A 20,040-nucleotide genomic window follows, 5' to 3' on the forward strand; every position below is an offset into this window, starting at 1 on the left:
AAAAAGAGTTGCTGGCGAAAATAGTAAAAAATGAGAATTAATGAGTTGTTGAAAAGCGAATAAAATCAATCAACAGCTGCACAGTTTCCATCACTACAGCACTTCTGCTCATTCTTTTCCTGTTATTTACGAACATGAACGCGCACGCACAGTCGTTCTCTTCTGTTTGTGCTGATGTGGGTTTGTTTTGGACGCACGCAGAGTTCTCGTGCTCCCGTCTGAGGGAATGTTGGGTGTGACGGGACGGGAGGTTAACACACAGGCCGTGTGAGTCACTGAAATTCCCAAATTCTCTTCCCCTGCAGACAAGAGTCCAGCAGCCGCAGATTCTTGTTTCGCAGTTTTGCATTGTCTTGAGATTTTTCTGCTAGTGCACTGTTGAAATGATTAAACTCAAATGATGTTTTTGTCCGGATTTACCAAGAGTCTTCGCATTGACCTGCGAGAATTCCCATGCAAATCGAGGCACAGCAACAGGAAGTGATGTGAGCAGGATGTTGAGATCTTTAGTGTTTCCTGCAGGATAGCTGTTTGTGGCACGTCACTCTTCCTGTTCTGCCGGGTATTTTCCAGATATTTTCCAGACGCCCACATATGTCGGTATGCATGTCAAACTTAACTGTGCTCGTTCACATCAATGATATCAGAAAGGGGTCTTAAATGACCTGAACTGAATGAATGTGAGACGCGCCCAGCGGTTATGAGCGACGTTTCAAGCAGATGTTAGTAATTTCTTCAGATTGAGTGTTTTTATGTGACGGGTTTGTAGATGCTGATGGATGATACGATGGATGAACCCCCCATTTCTTTTTAGAAATAAATGCATATAAAAGCTATGACGAATGAAATGATGTAGCCTATGATTTTGAAATGTGTTGGAGTCCATCAGTGATGCCAGAAAACTCCCACCGGAATGAATCTATTCCTCCAAACACCAACTGAAGAAATGAAGCACTGTTGTCAAGTGAAGAAGAGACCAGGGGCCTCATTTATAAAATATTGCTTGGAAAGCATCCTAAACTAGATTTTGCGGTCATTTCTCGAAGTGGGTTTTCAGATGTGAAACACTTTTATTCAAATTTCCTTGTAATTTGCACGCAGCTGAACTTTTAATGATGTCTACCCTAACGTTGATATAAAGCAAAAATTGCTAGTAGTTTTGTCATATTACGCATCCATCTATCTTTTATACCTGGCTGTGTGTTTTGTGATTGGCTGGATTTGATCACTGATGGTTTTGATGGGTGTGTACAGTACACGTGACGTTATTCATTAAACGCATGATACACTTTGTCTCCTGCGGTTTGTATTGTAACAGCAGATGACAAAAAAAACCTCTGGTCATTTTCATATAAACGGAATGATTTGTTTCTCAACTAAACTAAAGTCTTTCAAATGGTCTTTAATGGAAGACCTGTATGTAAAAAAAGGCATTAAAAATGTCTTCTGTTGTGTCATCCGCGTATCTGGACTTCGGCAGCCATAAATGTTTTTGATTATATGAATCAAGATGTCAAACACAAACATGAGAAGAAACTGACCAGTTTTGTTCAATGATTTGTGTGTGTTTTTGTGCTGCTTGTGTGTTTGTGAGTGTGAACATCTGGAAAGAGGAACCGATACTGGCTGAAGTTTTGCTCAATAAATGTGGGATATTAATTTGATCTGGTGTCCTGGGAAAGTGAAACAGCTGTACTGATACAGGAAACTGCTTCGAGTTTGCTTTTGACGGACTGTTTATGAAAACTCCCAGTGACGTAATGAAAGACATTAGAGAGATATTTGTTTCTCTCTGTGTTTTGTGTTGTCAACCGTGCTGGAAATGGCTGAGATGGGAAGTGTTTCATTGTACATACATGTGTATTTTATATTTTTAAACCACACCTGCAGAATATCACACCGTATTTATATACAAATGTGCATAAAGTGGTAAAGGTGTTTGATGTAAGTATACTGTATCCTGCCCTACGGCAAAGTGCAGTAACTAGGCAAACACTGAAACTGAGAAAAATGCCTTTAAAGTTTCTGCAATTTTGACATTCTTGTTTTTCTGAAACAGGAGATGAAATTAAAACAGGAGACTGACCACAAGATGTCACGAAGTCCATTTCCAGCTCAATTTTGACCATATGTACTTACTGCACTTTGTAGGGCAGTATGGAGAACTGGAGCTCATTCTCCGGACCACAGGAGGCCTTTTGTGCGCTTGACGGTTATTTGAACGGGTGTACTACCACACGCAAAAACAACCAATTTAAAGCACAAAAGCTTTGTTTGTTTTTATAGAACCTCTCGGTCTCGTTGATGTCTCAGGGAGACTATGCGTTTCCAGTTTTTCATTCATTTCATCTTCACAACGCTGTGTTCATAACAAAGCGACACATCTGGACTAAGCCAACTTAAGGAAATGTTAAAGAAGAGTAATATGTCAATCATGATAACAAACCGTATCATATGCGAGTTTATGTTAAATGTCTTTGTTCTGATGAACGCAGGGAAATATATTTAAAAGAAAGCTTATAACCAGACAGATGTTGACTCCCATTGTAGGAAAAAACACAATGGTCATCAAAAGTGCCGCATTCTGTCCTACATTCTTCGAAATGTCTTCTTCTAATGGGTTCAAGAAATGTTTGGTTATAAGCATTCTTCCGAATATCTTTCTCTGTGTTCACCAGAACAAAGAAACGTATACATGTTTACACTTACACATTTTAACTGTCCATTTAAACACAATCGTCAGTTTATTAGCATTATTTACACTAGACTGTTGATTAAAAACATCCCTTCGACATATTTAAATCAAATTATATAACAACACAGCACACACACACACACACACAGAAATATATCAGCCTAAAACCTTGCATATTTTCCTTTATTTCAGCATATAAAAATGTCTTGTGTATGTATGTAAACAATAAAGAGTGAAGATTCAACAGAGGAAAACGTGATTCTCTGATTATGCATCAAATGAATAATCCAATATTAAACTTGAATATATGAATTAATCTTCCATAATGTAACCAGTCAAACTGCTAAAAAGAAAATCGAACAAAAAACTGTTACGTCTTCCAGAAGTTTGGATTCTGCACCATCCGTCTTTGAAAGTTTTCATACCTGAGAAAACAGATAAATGGCTCAGACATTCGTATATATAATGCAGACAGATAGACATTGTACAGACACGAAAGTGTTGCTCTCTCACCACTTGAGAATGGAGCTGGCAGGAACATACATCTCTGAAGGGTTTGGTGTCATCTGTGCTTGTGTCAATGCAAAAGAAGAAGTGTAGTTGTACAAACTCTCCAACATCTTCTGTGTGAACTGTGAACGTTGAAGACTTTAATCAGTGTCGTGATCACATCTCAGCGATTAAGAATCTGTGTTGAGACAGTCCAACCTGCTATCAGCTTCTCATTGGAAATAATGTGACTTATTTGTTTGCGTTTATTTATAACAAATATACTTGACAGGAAGCTTAAAAGCAAGCGGTGGTTAACTGCGGTTCCGGGACATCAAGAGGCATTGTGATCAATAATGCCCAACGACATCTTCATGCTCAATTAGGCCGTGTTCACACTTGACTTCTTTTTTGACAAGAAAAAGTTGACAACGGCGCTTTCATTAGGGGTCGATCAAACAGAACCTGTTTTTGTCTCTTGAAATTTTTGTAGTTGTCAGGGAGCGTTCTGCATGCTGCTCATGGTGAAAACCACGTCATGCACCTTTTTCCCCATTGTCCAATCGAATGAAAGGAGAGGCGGGCCTTCCGATGTGGAGACGGAACTTTACAGTTGCTTGAAACGTCCAGAGACTGCAATGATGAAGGAGAAACTTGTGTCGGCTGACGCGGGTTAACCGAGCAAGGTCGACGCAATGGCGCTAGCGGCTTCGAAAAAGAAGTCAAGTGTGAACGCGGCCTTACACAGTAATGATGTAAGAAGTCCGAAAATGATCCTCCTTTTGTTGTCAGGTCTACTGCACCACCTTTCTGTTAATAGCAAGTGTAAAGACAGTGTGATATTTGCAGGGCACGTGTGATTTACCAGTGTAAACGAGTCCACTGTGGAAACTTGTGCATTTGACACGGGTGTCTGTTGTGCCAGCAGATCCAAAGACTCCACAGACACTCCGACCTGAGCCATAGATGACACATGATGAGCTTCCATCATTCCAAATGGATGAGCTCCACCTTCACCTGTTAAACAACACGTTTATTTTCACGCATCACGCTTGACATTAAACGCTCGATCCCGGGTCGGAAACAGGAGATCATTACCAGCTTTCAGGCCAGAGATCTTGAATATGGCACTGGGCTTCTCGTTTGTTATGAAGCCTAAGAGCTGCCAAACCTGACCGGCGGAAGGATCTGGTAAACAGAGGTACACGGCACCCCCCATACCGGCCGGGAAAGGGCTCGTGCCCAGCATGAAGACCACCACGTGATTCACGTGCTCATAGTCCGGCAGAGTGAAGACGAATTTATCGCTGGCGATCTGCTGGGCGTCTGTTTGGACCTGAAATATGACGTCACGCTTAAAAACGCTGCACACGTCATACAACCACAATTCTGTCTTAAATGAACATAAATTCATATACAAAGCAACTACGGTAGTTAACTAAATCAAATACATGATAGCTTTTAAAATGACCGCATCATTCTGATCCACTTGTTTCATTCATTTGATTTCCTCACCAGTCTGCCGGCCACGAGACATCCGAACATCTTCACAGAAAAACACCAAACCAGTTAACCCGCAGCTGCTAGAAGCGTCTGGCAGCAGCTCGACCTCTGAACCCGGAAACAAAACACGCAACGCGTCGCGCTCTCAACCCGGAAACAAAACACAGCAGATTGAACTTTTCAATGTGAACAGAAAACGATTGTAATCGAATATCAAGAGAGGGTATCTAACATCGATATCTATGGCATCTAACGCTCGTCTCTCGGACACGATAAAAACAAACCTTTTGTACTCGTGTGTGGCGTGATATTTTATTTACGTGATTAGAAACCCACGTGGCAATACATTATTAAAACCATGATCGTGTAACGGTGAATTTAATACCCACACACGTGTTAGGCATGGAGCTTGATAATCGACGTCACGCCGCGTCGAATGTTGCGCCATCTTGAGAGTATCGCAGCTAGTGCATTCAATGCGGTTTGATAAGAACTATGGCAGGTCGATCTTGCTGTGTTGTTTACTGCAATAGCATTACGCAGAGTCGTTCAGCGAAAGCCTATGGTTCTTTCACCGTTGATTTCTCCAACAAAACAAGTAACGGTACACATTAGAACAATAATAGCAGTGGAGTATTAACCTCCCAAGATGGCGGCGCCACCGCCAACCTAGGGCGTGATGTCCGCTTCACATTCTCTATTTGAAGAGATCAAAAAATGGCGTAGAAAAATAGATTTTATTCATGTCAGACAGTACAACTAATAAAAGACTAAACAAAAGCTGAGACAAATTTGTGATGAACAGACTCAAAAGCCAAAGACTCGACTATTGTGTGAATGAATCAGCGGAGTCTGTCCCAGCGCCATATAGAAGCATCATCACACACGGCGATGAGAATACTGCTATCCCTGCTGAAACTCGTCTGTCTGATGGCCGACGTGCATTTGGGAAGAGTGAGCGTGGTACATCTGAGGTAGATACGAGAGACGAGAACATTAAACACTGCCCAACACACCTGACGGTTTAATCATCATGTTCTGGATAAACTTAACCTACTTGGCTTTATGAGGATCTTCCACTTCCAGGTCCCAAACATAAAGCTTCCCAACCTGATTTCCCAGAGCCAGCATCTGAAAAAGTGAAAACATACTCAGATATCCACTCTTTAAACACACATCTCTATCAACATGAGGTGATATTTAAATCAGGTCTTTATACCTTTTGCCAAAAGTCCATAGAGAAGCGCATGTACCAAATGTCACACTGGCTGTAATCGAAGCGGCCGAGAATTGTCACATTGGAATCATTTGGTTTGATGTGGTCGATGTCATCCTCCATTTTTCCAGGTTTCCAACACACGATTGCATTTTCACATGACTACAAAAAGAAAAGTTGTTGAAATATCTCAAATTTCTTTGCTGTATTTTTCATGTTCATATTTTCAGCCGATAAAAATTAGCGAGCGTAATGAACTGTGCGTGTGCTGCATGATGAAGTAGAGCGAGAACCCAAGACCAACGAAGAATGGATATTGAGAAACAGATGTAGTTTCAATCTACTATTCTACTCCATTTTGTAGTATAAATAGTGTGAGAAGGGCCTTCACATTGAAAATTCTCAATAAAGAAGTGCACTTTAAGTACTGGGATGATGAACTTTTTCAAGCATCAAAGTTGTGTTTCCTTCTGAAACCTTGTATCTCCTTATTTCATGATTTTAGTTTTTGCCATAAATCACTGTTATTAGTCTAGGCTAGAGCCTTTTTCAAATACGGCTAATTGTGGTCTTGTCCACTTAAGCACTTGCTATGTTTGTCCCAGCGGGTTAGAAACACTACAGGCTTACTTGGGATCTTCACGCCCACTTGAACACTTGGGCCAAATACAGGAAATACGTCATCGTAAGTAGTCAAGTGTAAAGACTGCAAGTGTGGGTATTTGGACAAAGTTACAGTGTTTCTTACGTTTTCTGAAAAACTACATTTGGACATCTGAGGTTTTGGAAGCACAGCGATGAAATGGCGCTTTACTTTTGTAATGCAGTTGCGATTACCTTTGAAAGAATCAAATCTCCAAGCCAGCGGACACAATCCACATAGTTTCTGTGGATGTCTCGTGTGGAAAAGTCCGGGAAGTGAATCTTTTGCGACACAAAAGGCCTGAAAAAACACAAAACACTTAATTGATTTGTACATGTTGGTGCGGAGGTCGCCGGTCATCAAGGCTCACCTGTTTGTTTTACTGGGGTTATACTCATAAGAACCACGTATTGCTTTCTGCATCCGCTCAGAGGTGATATTCCACAGCTTCAGCGAGTGATCCATGCCACATGACATAATCTTCTCACCAAGTAGATCAAAATCCTACAAATACGAAGGAAGAATGTAACAACAGCATCGTCTAGTGTTTCCTGATGCCATTAACTGTATTTGTGACACTGAATATCAAAGTTTCAAAGCTTCTTCAGTGAACTCACCGCACTCAGGACCTCATCACGGTGACCCTCGACTCCTCCAAAAATAGCCACCAGAGTATCTGTATGGATGTTCCACAGACGCACAGCGTGATCTGACAAACACAAACGCCAGATGTGATAACAACAAGCACCAAGGAAAAACACACGTCACGCCGAAGCAGAATTTTACCTTTACTAACTGACAGCAGAAGGTTTGGATCCCTCGGATGAAACTTGAGTTCATTGATCGCGTTACCGTGGCCGACGTAATGCTGTAACGATTGCACAAATTTTGTGTAGATTAACAGCTGGAGCAAAATCCTTTACTGACATCAGTGTACAGCCAGAACGCTCTCTGGACAAAAGTGTCTATCAAAAGCATCAACGTCAAGAGGATGAAGACAGTTGTGACTCACTTTGACACACTGCATGGTGATGTGATTGATGATGCGGATGATGCCGCGGGAACCGGCCACGGCAAGCAGCGGGTGACTGGTGCTCGTGTCAAATGTCCAAGCACAAGTGTAGAAGTTCTCATCAGCCTAGGGAGCACAATAATCAAGGTAATAACACAAGAGCGAATGACCTTCAGATACTTCGCAACAAAAAACACTGTTGAGCGGATCACGTGTTTGCCGGCAACGCGTGTCTGAAAAGGATACGTCTGCATCTACGTATGACTGCAGGAGACGAATCTCTCCTTGAGAATGACACTCGTACAAAGTGACCTGCAAGAACGATACAAACCCATTAGACACGAACGTGTTCTGCTGCCATCCAGATTCTCTTTACACTGCACAGACTCTCACGAGTTATGACTCACTCTGTTGCTGCCAACGGTCGCAAACACCAGTGGATCTCCTTCCTTGCTGTGCCAGTTAAACTGAACGCCAAATAAGGGCTGACTGTGATCCTCCTGCGGGTCACACTGTACGTCACTATCACATGTTCTTTTACAGGTAACCACAGGGGTGCCAAAAGTCGGTGCTGGACAGTGTTGGGTGTACCTAGTTACTAAGTAATTAGTTTTCTGTAATTGAATTACATTTCCCTTGAAAAAGTAAAGTAAGGGATTACTTTTGCTGCAATTGAATCACAGTTAATCAAATCCAAACAAGGTTGATGTAAGACCGGGGTCGGCAGGTAAGTTTGGGATCGCGCCCAAAAGAACCAAATGTGCCGCTAGATGGCAGGCCAGAACATAGTCAAGGGATCATTTAAGCCATGAATTGATGAAAAATGCAACTAGAATAGCCTACTTTTGAAAATATATAAAAATTATATATATATATAATTACATAATAGTTATAGAATTATTTAACGTAGCTGTTTTTTACACCCCTCGCATACTAAACTGCATTTTCTTTTGCCTGCTGGGGCTACGCCAGTCAAATGGAAACATTTAAGCTATCTAGATGGCGAGAGAAAACGGCACTATCAAAGAGTCTAAAGAGGAAAGTTGACAGTGAAAATGGAAAGACAACTATGCATTCATCCAACGTAGGTTCCTCAATGCAAAAACGGTGCGTCTTATCTGTCACAAAGCTGTCGCTGTTTGCAAAGAATATAATATTAGACGGCACCACGAGACGAAGCATGGCACCTTAAAAAAAAGCTGAATTTGCTTTGACGTTTCAATGTTTCAAAGTTAGTTTTTTCAAATTTCATGACGGCTATCTAAGAAGTGTGTCCAGCGATCGACAGACTCCTCTGAACATATATTTCAGAAAGCCCTCGATTAATTTCAAATCGAAACATTGCTGCAAAAATGATCTCGTAGTTTTTAAAGGCAAATTCACTAAAGATGTGATTGTGACGGATCTAAATAATGCTGCTGGCCCACTTTCGGCCCGCGGCCGCCTGTTGCTGAACCCTGATGTAGGATATGGAAGTAATTAGTAATTCAATTGACTATGTAACTTTTTCAGAGTAATTTACCCAACACTAGTCCCGGAGGGCCGGTGTCCAGCAGAGTTTGCAGGCTTGCAGATTACCGGCCCCCCAGGACCGACTTTGGACCCCTCTGTACTACACAAACACTGGACACATCTTACCTTTAGACTGTTGACACATTTGAAGGAATATTTGCATTTCTTGGACTTCCACTTGCCCTTGCCCCAGCTCTTCCTTCCCGGGGCATTAGCGGTGTTCGTTGGGGTATCTGGCCGGTCAGTGTTGGTGCCACTCTCAACGCTAACAGCATCATCCTGAAATAATGAAAACACTTATTCATGTTCATACGATCTGCACGCAAACATTTGGCGATGACGTCACGCCGAGCGTCTTATACACACTTGCAGGCGTTACAGTATTATTATTAATTATATGACAACACTGACACGAAACTAAACCAGCTCTACCAACACAAATAGGATTAAACACCAGTTCAATCGCAGTTATCTATCAGTGCACATCTGTTTTCATCTTAAAAAGAAAATCATGCGCCAAAAGACAAAGAAAAACTTAATTCACGTGCAACTACACAAACACACACATATATTAAACACATTCAGCGCGATATCACCATACGTTTTCGTCTCCGGACAGATCCGGGTTGCTATTTTCATCACTGCTTAATTTCAGTTTTTTATTATTCGACATATCGTTTCCCGCCTCGGCGTGAGATTCTGACATCTTCCTCCTCATCTTCCTCTATATGCCACACTGCCGGAAAGCAAAACGCGCGCTTCTCACGACACACGGCAGCAGAACTGCAGATGGGAGGAGTTAACGCCAAACAGAGAGTGGGAGGAGCTTAGGACGCAAGCAGGCTGGATTTTTTATTTTTATTGATAGAAATCTTTGAAAATAACAAAATTATTCAGATCAGACCATACAAAGAGGAAGAGAAAGAAGAAAAAGAACTTGACTTTTTTGTTGTTGTTTATAAGCAATAGAGATTTTTTTTAAATATGCAATTCTAACAAAATAAATTGCAGTTAAGTGCAGATTTTACAAACTTTTGTTTATGAATATAATATTTGCCATGTAAAATAAAGAAACCACAAAGTTAAACATTTTACATTCATAAGTATATGAACATATAACATATTTAACGTATAAATAATATTTTTGTGGGCAAATAAAGAGGAGCTTACGTCAGACCAACATTTAAGAGTTACAGGACAGTTATAAAATAAATGAGCCAAATTGTCCTCCAGCATATTACAAGAAGAACACGTATCACAGATATCTGTAGATTGAGATAAAAATTAATTGCAAGCGTACATTAAAGTAGGCAGGATGTTTGGCTGGAGATAGAGACATAAAGGACATTTCCATTCTAGTTTCACCCTTAGACCTGTAAACATTATTTGTTTTGCTGAACACACAGGAAGAAATTTGGAATCTCGCCCATCATTTATTGCTATAATAGAGGGACTGAATGGGAGGTGAGATTTGACAGTCTTCCAGATATCTTCCTGTGTGTTCAGCAGAACAACGATATTTATAAAGGTTTATTATTTATTATTTGTATTATTGCTTTAAACAATATACAGATAAAAACAGAACAAAAATAGAATAAACAATAAATCACAAAGGAGGAATCATGTAATTTAAACATATCGATAAATTATGAGAATTACATGACACTGAAAATGTATAAAGGTTTAAAACAATCTGAGGGCGAGTAAATGATGACAGAATTTTTGGGTTTAAATAAACCAATCAAAATCCTCTGGAGGTTTGTACAGCCCCCTTGCGGCTTAAGTCCCACCCACTTGCGGCTGACCCGCCCATCTGCAGACACTGAGCAGAAACTTGACTGCTATGACACTGAGCAACACCAGAGGGAGACATTTCATACAATTCCGTTCACATGTTTGGATGTACGTCGAATGTACGTTTGTTCTCTTTTATTTGCTCACTTAATCAAAAGACGTCATGTTTTCACCACCTGGTTATACGATTGTGGCGTCAAACATTTGATTATGATATATATTTAAACAGCTACACTAACGTCCATATAAGAACAACATCCCATATGATAACGCTGTAAGTGCACAACAGTATAGACTCATTTAACAGCAAAGCCAGTAAATCATCTTACAATCAACTAATTTTCAGGTAAAATGGCTAAAGACAGGCTTATTTGTTGCTAAAAGTCACTTCATAACACATGAGAGAAACAGAAATGTGCGGTAGGGGTCTTCCGGGACTGGATTGGACGCGTCTATAGACTTTTGCAGGCAAACATACAAGTGACTGAGCGTGTGAACGAGAATATCATTATTATGTGTTATTTTTTGCTAGAAAACGCTTAGTTTTATTATTTGAGTCACAAATTTGCCAAGTAAGTGTCGAAAATAGTAAAACATTTTGCTAGGTGCTATTTAAAAGCAGGGTTGCCAACGCTGTCCGAAAAATTGGCAACACTGCTTTCAGTTGCACAAGTTTCGGTTGTTCTGTGACGTCACACGCCCGTCTTCTCCAGCGGAGATTCCCGATAGCTCACGCGATGTTCAAACTAAAAACTGTGTATTTTTTGTGAGATTAAAAGAGCTTAATGTGTGTCCAATTGTGAACCGTAAAAAATAAAACCGCATTTAAATGCTGACAGTCTGAAGACAGTGTGCTCAGCTGGTCCTTCAAATACTTCCTTCATTCTTAAAATTGTTTCACAAGACTATACGGCAGTATGAAGAGAGCTGATACTGGTGTAACTCTCATTCATGCCCTGCATGACCTTCAGTATAAGATGATAACAGTTGTGTTTTCTGACATTTTAGTGTCGGGAATGCAGGCAGGACTGCACATGGGTTCAGATGTTGACTTTTATTATTCACATGTTCACAACTCAATATAAACTGTGACCCCAAACAATAAACTTTCAAAAGCAATGAATCGGTGACATTAGTCTTTGGATCGCAAAGTTCAAGAGCATTCTCACATTTTGCTCCCAAATTACGTAAAAGTTTTCCTGACAATGTTCGTAGAGCCGAGACTCTCCCAGTTTATCTATTCATATATCAATTTATCGTCTATATTATATCTTTGAAACGTAGGCCTTGCATTTTCTCTAAAGCAGCTTTGATACCATTTGCTGCACAAATAAATGTGATTTTTCTGTGTGTTTTCAAGCAGTTCACATGTTTTATTGTCCCGTCAGAACCGACTAGAAGTTATTTATTGATTTGATTCTGTTAAATAAATTTATTATTAGCAAGTACTGTCTGTTAATCTACAGTTAAAGTAACAGGAAACTCAGTATTAAATTTCCACAGCGAGTGGTAACATGAGAATGAAAATCTCACATCAACAACCACGTGAGTTTGTTGTAGTTTTAAGGGCAGCTGTGCAGTTCGGACATGCATTACACAAACATATACATAATAATATTAATCAAATAAGGAAGCTTTATGTTAAAGTTGTTGGAACTTAACTTCTGAGCATTGATGGATATGATTTTAAACCTGAAGACATCTGTACAACCTTTATATTATATTTTAATTGACACATTGGTTCTTGGCTTACAAAACAAAACTTTGCACAAACAGACGTTGCATTTATCGACATAGTTTTCTGTGAATGTGGCACATTAGACTTGAGTCATTAGTCAATGAACCTTCACGTTCTCCGAACTTTGAGAATGTTTGACGAAAGACAAGGTCAAATTCACATCCCATGTTTTAAATGACACAAGACACTATAAACTCACTTATTATTACCAAACAAAAAGGGGAACTTTAACAAAACCAAAATAAAAGAGACTTGCAGAAGTAAAATCTGTTGGTCGTTTGACTAGTATCTCCCAAAGTTTCATCCGTCTCAAAATAGCACAAGGAAATCTTCCATATGTGTTAGACATGCACATATTTATTGAACAAAACAAGATCAATTTACACACAAGAGACACATCGTATTACATTCTCAGTTCACGTTTAAAGTGAAAATCAGTCAACAAATGTCCAGCATACATGGAAAGTGTAAGCAAGACAAAACCTAAATATATTGACAAGACTGGATTATAATGTTGATTAGACAAGATTATGAATATATAAAATACATTTTGACTTTGGGTTACTCTATTGAGTAGCTGTATTGAACCTTTTGTCTGTAGTAATCTGATCTCCAAACGAAACTACTGAACTCTCTCTTCCAGACTCGTACTTGTTTTCAGATAAACTGTCTGATTTCCTGGTCACTTTTCAGCCCCCTCCAACTCATGTTTGTCTAAAATGTACCGCTTTTGAATAAGCTGAGGCATGGACACCATCCAAGAAAAGATCATCTTTATTTACTTTTGGATAACATCTGACAGTTCAAATATATACAGAATAACAAAATAATTCAATAAAGAGAAAAACTTCCCAACAACCCAAAATACCCGATGAACAATGGAATAATGTTATAGCACCACATATATATACAGAATACAACTTTTACCCATTTCCCAGAAAACATAAAAACATCTCACGCTGGAATTTTCCAAAACTCATTCGAACACTTTAAAAAGGTTGGGATCTGTGGCAATGGAACCAAATGACACACGGCATGAACAGGCATGTATAGGTTCACATTACTGCTCAACTGGTTTTACAGATTAAAATCTCAAAGTGGTTTATTACTGTTTTACACCCACGATCACTTTCCCAAAATATTGACCCCACTACTGCTACTGCTGCTGCTACTAAGAATAAAATGAATAGTCAAGAAACCGTTTACAAACCTTTTCAAATGCAACATTCAGAGTCCCTGCAAAACATTCACACTTTACTATATGAACTGAATTTGGATTGAACATCGAATCAAATTGAGAGCACATTTGCTGTTTCTCTGTGGTTTTAATCTTCGTCTAATAATGTCGATTCTCTGAAGTGCTGCATTCGCATTCTTGTACCGTTTACTACACAGTAGTGAACAATGATGAAGCTGTTTCACTGAAACAACCGACATCTGCCTGATAGCGGCAAATGAATCTGTACAGACCGGACTGCCTAACTGACAGCGTTTCTAGAAGGAAGAATCGGAAGAGCGTGCTCACGGACGAGAATAGGCCATTTTCCCTTTCAGGGTCCGACGCACCTGCAGAGGGATAAATAGAAACACGGGTCACTCTCTGTGTGATCCGTTTCTTGGTCTCTCACATAAATATGATGTACCACATGTTTTTGTACCTGGTCTCCCAGAGGACCCTCGGGCACGAGTTGGGCCGCTTGCTCGTTCTCTAGGTTCTTAGCGCCGGGATCGGCTCCACGTCTCAGCAGCAGTCGAACAGCATCCACCTGAGCTTGGCGACCCTGCAGAGCGCTGACAACGTGAAGTGGCGTGTTCCCGTTAAAGGCCTGTAAATTAAGTCACACAGCAGACGGTCAGACGCTGAAAGATCGGCACGTCAACGACACCTGTGACTCCATACCGCCGCTTACCTTCGTGTTTATGACAGCGCAGTAGTTGGGTTGGTCCAGAAAAAGACGCAGAAGTTCAATGTTTGCCTCCTCGGCCGCCATGTGCAGAACCGTGCGGCCGCTTTTGCGATCCTGTTTGAAAGCGACACGGGTTACCATCCTGCACATCACGCATTTCACATAGAGCACCAACAAAACAATGATCACCTTGGTTTCGATAGAAGCGCCCATGAGCAACAGAGTGTTTATACATTCGCCCAGTAGTTTCCTCCTCTGCACCAGAGCGACAGTGTGACCTGAGGGGGGCGTCCCCTGACACGCCAGCTCCTGCACCACTGCATTGTGGGATAGAACTGCTACATGGAGAGGCACGAGTCCTACAGACATCCAAATTAAACACTAGTGAGTCCTAGAACCCATTCCTTCACCTCAACATGGCACCAGAAACAATCACATCATGGATAAGATTCTAAACATCCTGATAAATGAATGCACTCTAAATCAGTTTAGTAAGGAATCACTTCTGTCAAATTCATACATTCAAAAAGATTCAACTGACCATCATAATTCACGGCCTCAATGTTGACGTGTCTCCCGTTGATCTGCATGGATTTCTGGATGGCCTGAGGGAAGACAACGAGTTTCAGGATTCCACTCCAAGCCATATGTCAAATTCCCTGACTTTCACTGACCTTCCCTGACTTTCACTGACTATAAAGTTGAACTTCCATGACCTAATGAGACCTAACCCAGTCTTTCAAGTGGTCGTTTTGTATCCAAAGCTCTTGAAATGTAAATTTTCCTTGCATTTTGGCTAAGTTAAGAGCTACAGGGGACTGCATATGACTAAAGTGATCGCCAAGCGGGTGAGGGAATAAAATGGCGCTGAAGATAACCAGAACAATACGCAAAAAGGTCTAAAAAGACACGTTAAAAAAATACAGTATAGAAATATTACATTTTGATAAATGCAAACTACAATTTAAAAATCCCGGATATTCCTCGACATAAAAAAGTCTGGAATAGACCTTTTCAAATACCACGATATTCCAGAAATCCCATGACCCGTGGGAACTGGAGTTTAGAAAGTTTTATGAAGAAAACAAATCACAACATGTTGTGTAAGAATGTTGAACGACTGAACCTTCTGATAAAAGCACAGAGTTTACAGGGTTAATAACTGCAACTGAGTTTGCGTGCCACGATCGGCCAAAAAATGATGGAAGTGTAGGCTTGTCATATCAAAGGCTTGTTTTGAGCTTCCAAACCGGCAGGACCGGGAATTCTTTTTACCTGTTGTTTTGAGGAAATACTGTAGCAATAATGTTATGAGGAAGTTAGAGTGTGCTTTAACAAACTCGCACATCCATTTTGAGATAAAGATAAGAGGGAAAACATGAATAATAAATGCACGTGAAGATGAGGCGGATGTTCTCTCCATATTATTGTTGTTTATGAAGGTTTTGTAAACTCAAAAGCCAGCGTTTATTTTCCAATGATTTTCTAACCCAAGTAATGTGGCCATTACAGGTTATGCTAAGATGACTCTAATTTTGTGAACGGGCACTTTTGACAAACAAAAACTAGTAGTCAGATACGAGGAAATAAGTAAATATGATGTGTCACCTGTAAAGTTAAGGTGTGACCCTTCTCAGCACACACGTGTAATGGGGATCGGCCCCAAGAGTCCAGCGTGTCGACTTCGGCTCCCAGTGAAAGCAGGTCTTGTGCAATCAGGTGCTGGTTTGCCGCGACACTCACCTGAAAGGCGCTCTGGGCGGAGAAAGAATCCAACGGAATGAGTCAAGCTTGATGACCGGGCGTGTTTCAAACAAGATCGTATCATGAGATTTGTTTCTTGCTGTACCTGCTTGTTGCGTTCTTTCATGTCCAGCATGTTAATGGCGGCCATCTTTCCGGCGAGAACAAACGCCAAAGCTCTCCTGCCCTGCGCCACCGCGATGTGCAAGAACCTGTAACGCACCCCGCCAATGTCACTATTTCTCTCCACCTTTAGCCACTAGGCTGACCTCTAGATGTCCGGTTCATGAATCGTCCACTAAAAATAATCATCTGTATGAAAATGTACTCACGTGTCTCCGTCCTCATCTCTAGAGGTCAGCTCCGCATGGCTCCAGGCTAGCAGTTTCTCGTCCTCCTGTTGGATCTGCCATTCGAAAAAAGAAACCGGTGGAGCGCTGGTCATGTTGAGCCCGGGAGCCATCTGAGGGCTCTGGGTTTGAATGGAGGGAGGGTACACGTTCTCCGCGGGCGGCTGCAGATGGCAAGCATTGTAAGTGGGGTTTTCTACATCGGCGTAAAACGACTGAAGGGGTACTGGGCATCCTTTGACTATCACCGACTCAATGGAGAGGCGCTCTTTAGACAGGTCTTCACTGATATCCCAGTCATAAAAGATGTCCGGAGACTAGAGACCAGAGAAAGTGATTAGAATGACGACGTCCGTTAAATAAAACATTATAAGATGATAAACGTGAGGTAATACCAGTATGTTTCTGTCTGCAGGTGAAAGTCTTTTCTCGGGATAGTGAGAAAAATTCTCCGCACTTCTCTTTCGGCTCACAGCTACAAGGAAATACATTTTTTTTCCAGTAACTTCCTGTAAATATGTTATAACTTGAAGTTCAGCCAAGTTTCATTTACTTACGTGAGAATTCAGTTTCCATCTGATATTGTTGAGCCTGAGAAGAAGCAAATTAAGAGTTTTTATTGTGCGTTCCAATTAATATAGTTCGTTTTGATTTAATCCATGATTACAAAAACAATACAGGTATCTAATACAATAAAAACACAATAATAGCATGACTTATTGAAAATAAACTTTTAAACATATTACAACACGTGGTTTAACTTTAAATGGCTGGTTTTTATATACGTTGTTAGTTGATAATATAATATAATATAATATAATATAATATAATATAATATAATATAATATAATATAATATAATATAGACCTGAATGTCGTGTCGTTTCTGCATGATGAGTTCTTTTACCGTGTTCTTCACGCGCACACCTTGATATCGACCTGCTTTCACTACAGAGAAAAAAAATCGTTGTTTTAATAATCTGTCCGCTAAAAGCAATGCCGTGATTTAGTCATAAAAACATGACATAATATCGAAACAACTGCTCAAATAAACCATGGAACTACTTCAAGAGTTTCTCGTACCATTGACGCAGATTTGCGGGCTGTCGTTGGTCCAGCTCTGGTCCGAACCGGAGTCCGGAGAGCCGGCGGTCGGATTCGGTTCGGTGGGTGAAGCGCAGTTATAAAACGAAGCCAAATGAAGCGGACTGGTCAAGACGTCATCGTCCCGGTCCATAAAAGTAGAGAAATCCTCGCAAACTCCGTCAATGATCATGTTTTCCTGCTGTTGAACTCTCGATCTAAATGACGCGACGTGACTCGCACTGCGGGCTTTATTCGGGCGTGACGTCACATGTCGTTTACATGACCGTCAATGGTTTATTATTATTAACCAGTTGTATTAGAGTAAATATATTCACTTCCCAAAGGTATTTTTATAAGACGTCGTGTCAGACAGGGTTGCCCGGTTTCCCCCTTTTGGCTTATTTTGGTTACAGACTTACAGTCAGCAAAGTTCCTTTGGCGCAGATCTGGCCCAAATAAACCGCTGACCACTTAAGAAAGTGTTCCCCTTGCCAGATCTGGTCCACACGTTCTTAGTCACGACTCGAGCAGATGTGTGCCATAATTCCACCAGCAGTGACCCGTGTAATGAAGAATGACGTTTGGCTGAGTTCAGTAAAGGACGTACCCTTATGTGGGCCACATGCGGCTGACAGACCATAAGCCAGAATTCTCCCATGCAGCATTGAACCGTATTTACAGCACACCATTTTTGTATATAAAATATTCAATAAACACAATCAAACAATATTAAACACCGAGTCACTATTTAAGTTACGCAAACGCCATTTTAACCCTCTAGAAAATCAAACCCTCAACTACACAAATATATTCAAAATCATTCGTTTTGTCATGCTTCATGTAGGCCTACTTAGATATCTAGAGGTACTGTTTATTCATTTGTATTCAGTTTTTTAAATAACATGTAACTTTATCTTGCATTTTACGTACACTAAAAACAAACAAAGAGTAAACTAACACTAAGAGTAAATTCGTCCGTTACATCACCAATAAAGTGACAGTTAACAGTTCTCCTTCTGGGGTTATTCCCAATGTCTGCAGGGTTGAAGGGAAATCTGTAAGTATATACTGATATTAGAGCATAGTTCATTTAAACACTGATAGTGTAAGAATAAGAATTTAATGAACAATTAAAAGACAAAAACTGTACTGAAAAACATGTGTTAGTCAATTTGAGCCTAGTTTGATCGGTTTGAAGAGACAAATTTTTCAATGATTATTTCATCATTAAACCATTATCACTGAGAAAACCACTTTTTTGCGCTTATGATAGCTTTTTCAATGAAACAATTTACAAAATCCTTATTCACATGTATTACTGACGCAAAAATACTACATATTTCAAATAAACAACTAAAATGTCAAAACATCACTTACCTAAACATGAAAAGTTATAGGGAAAGACGAGAAAAGTGCTGTGTGAACTGCAGGACGAAATTTCTTGTGTTTTTCCAAGTACAATCCAAATGTCAGCCACAAGTTGATGTTTCCTACTGTGCGTCATGTCTTAAACATATGTGCTTCTCGTTGTTATCTGCGCCATATACCCAAAAATAAGATGAGAACCAATTGAACATTCCTGCCATTTCTTAAGTTATGGCAAAACGAATATGGCCCATATCTGGATGTTACGCCATGCCATATCCAGGCCAGATGTGACAGATGATTTCCACACTTGGCCCAAATATGCTTGCTATCTGTATAATCAAACCTTGAAAGGTATTACCGTTTTTGATAGAGAAAGTAAGATTTTGCTGTTGGCAGATGACACTTATCTTTTTTTAAGAGATAAAAACCAAATTTCGAATGCCAACCATTTTCATTTGCTTCTGGTTTAAAGCCAAATTTGTCCAAATGTGAGATAATGTCATTGCATAAGTGTGATGACACGTTTATTGACGGTTAAAGATACAGTAAAGAATTTAGGTGCAGTATTTATATAACCAAATCTTAACTTTTCTGAAAACAAAAAATATATGAAATCTTTGGCCACAAAGAGACATTTCTCTCTATGTTAGTGTTCTTCTATTTAAAGCGGAATGCTTCTCTCGCTTCGGGAGTCAATAAACTATTTTTTATTTTATATGGAAAAACCGGTCTTATAAACTTAAAAAGCAGTGATATTGAATTGTAGAAGTGATGGGGGACTGGAAGCCTTCAATTTTAATGACATCAGCTATACATTTAAGATAAACTGGCCAAGGAGATTTCCAAATTCCATGTTTTTTTATTACCAATTATATCTTTAATAAAATCGCCTCCCAATTCATCTTAAAATGTAATTCCTTGCATTATAAACTCTCGGTTAAATTAACTCATTTTCATCAGCAAGCTCTCACAATTTCTCTCCTCA

General features: G+C 40.1%; 3 protein-coding genes across 3 annotated transcripts; all 3 read right to left on the reverse strand.

Annotated features, from left to right (window-relative positions):
- Positions 1–2,728: 2,728 nt before the first annotated feature.
- On the reverse strand, positions 2,729–5,008 carry hikeshi (heat shock protein nuclear import factor hikeshi). Its single transcript, XM_079463296.1, has 5 exons — positions 4,700–5,008; positions 4,283–4,520; positions 4,050–4,201; positions 3,209–3,327; positions 2,729–3,120 (listed from the first exon to the last, which is right to left on the reverse strand). The coding sequence occupies exons 1-5, from the start codon at positions 4,727–4,729 to the stop codon at positions 3,066–3,068; spliced, it is 594 nt and encodes a 197-aa protein (XP_079319422.1). The 5' UTR covers positions 4,730–5,008; the 3' UTR covers positions 2,729–3,065.
- eed (embryonic ectoderm development) lies at positions 4,980–9,897 on the reverse strand. Its single transcript, XM_079463295.1, has 12 exons — positions 9,672–9,897; positions 9,197–9,349; positions 7,966–8,058; positions 7,805–7,870; positions 7,559–7,684; positions 7,333–7,414; positions 7,164–7,255; positions 6,917–7,050; positions 6,741–6,846; positions 5,907–6,065; positions 5,745–5,818; positions 4,980–5,656 (listed from the first exon to the last, which is right to left on the reverse strand). Exons 1-12 carry the CDS (start codon positions 9,786–9,788, stop codon positions 5,530–5,532), a joined length of 1,329 nt encoding a protein of 442 aa, XP_079319421.1. The 5' UTR covers positions 9,789–9,897; the 3' UTR covers positions 4,980–5,529.
- A 3,461-nt stretch (positions 9,898–13,358) lies between these two features.
- On the reverse strand, positions 13,359–17,902 carry nfkbiz (nuclear factor of kappa light polypeptide gene enhancer in B-cells inhibitor, zeta). Its single transcript, XM_079462349.1, has 12 exons — positions 17,685–17,902; positions 17,470–17,549; positions 17,160–17,193; positions 16,998–17,077; positions 16,585–16,919; positions 16,359–16,464; positions 16,118–16,264; positions 15,051–15,114; positions 14,699–14,868; positions 14,513–14,623; positions 14,261–14,428; positions 13,359–14,168 (listed from the first exon to the last, which is right to left on the reverse strand). Exons 1-12 carry the CDS (start codon positions 17,875–17,877, stop codon positions 14,124–14,126), a joined length of 1,533 nt encoding a protein of 510 aa, XP_079318475.1. The 5' UTR covers positions 17,878–17,902; the 3' UTR covers positions 13,359–14,123.
- Between the last annotated feature and the right edge of the window lie 2,138 nt (positions 17,903–20,040).

This window comes from Barbatula barbatula (assembly GCF_947034865.1).
Source record: "Barbatula barbatula genome assembly, chromosome: 8".
NCBI lineage: Eukaryota > Metazoa > Chordata > Actinopteri > Cypriniformes > Nemacheilidae > Barbatula > Barbatula barbatula.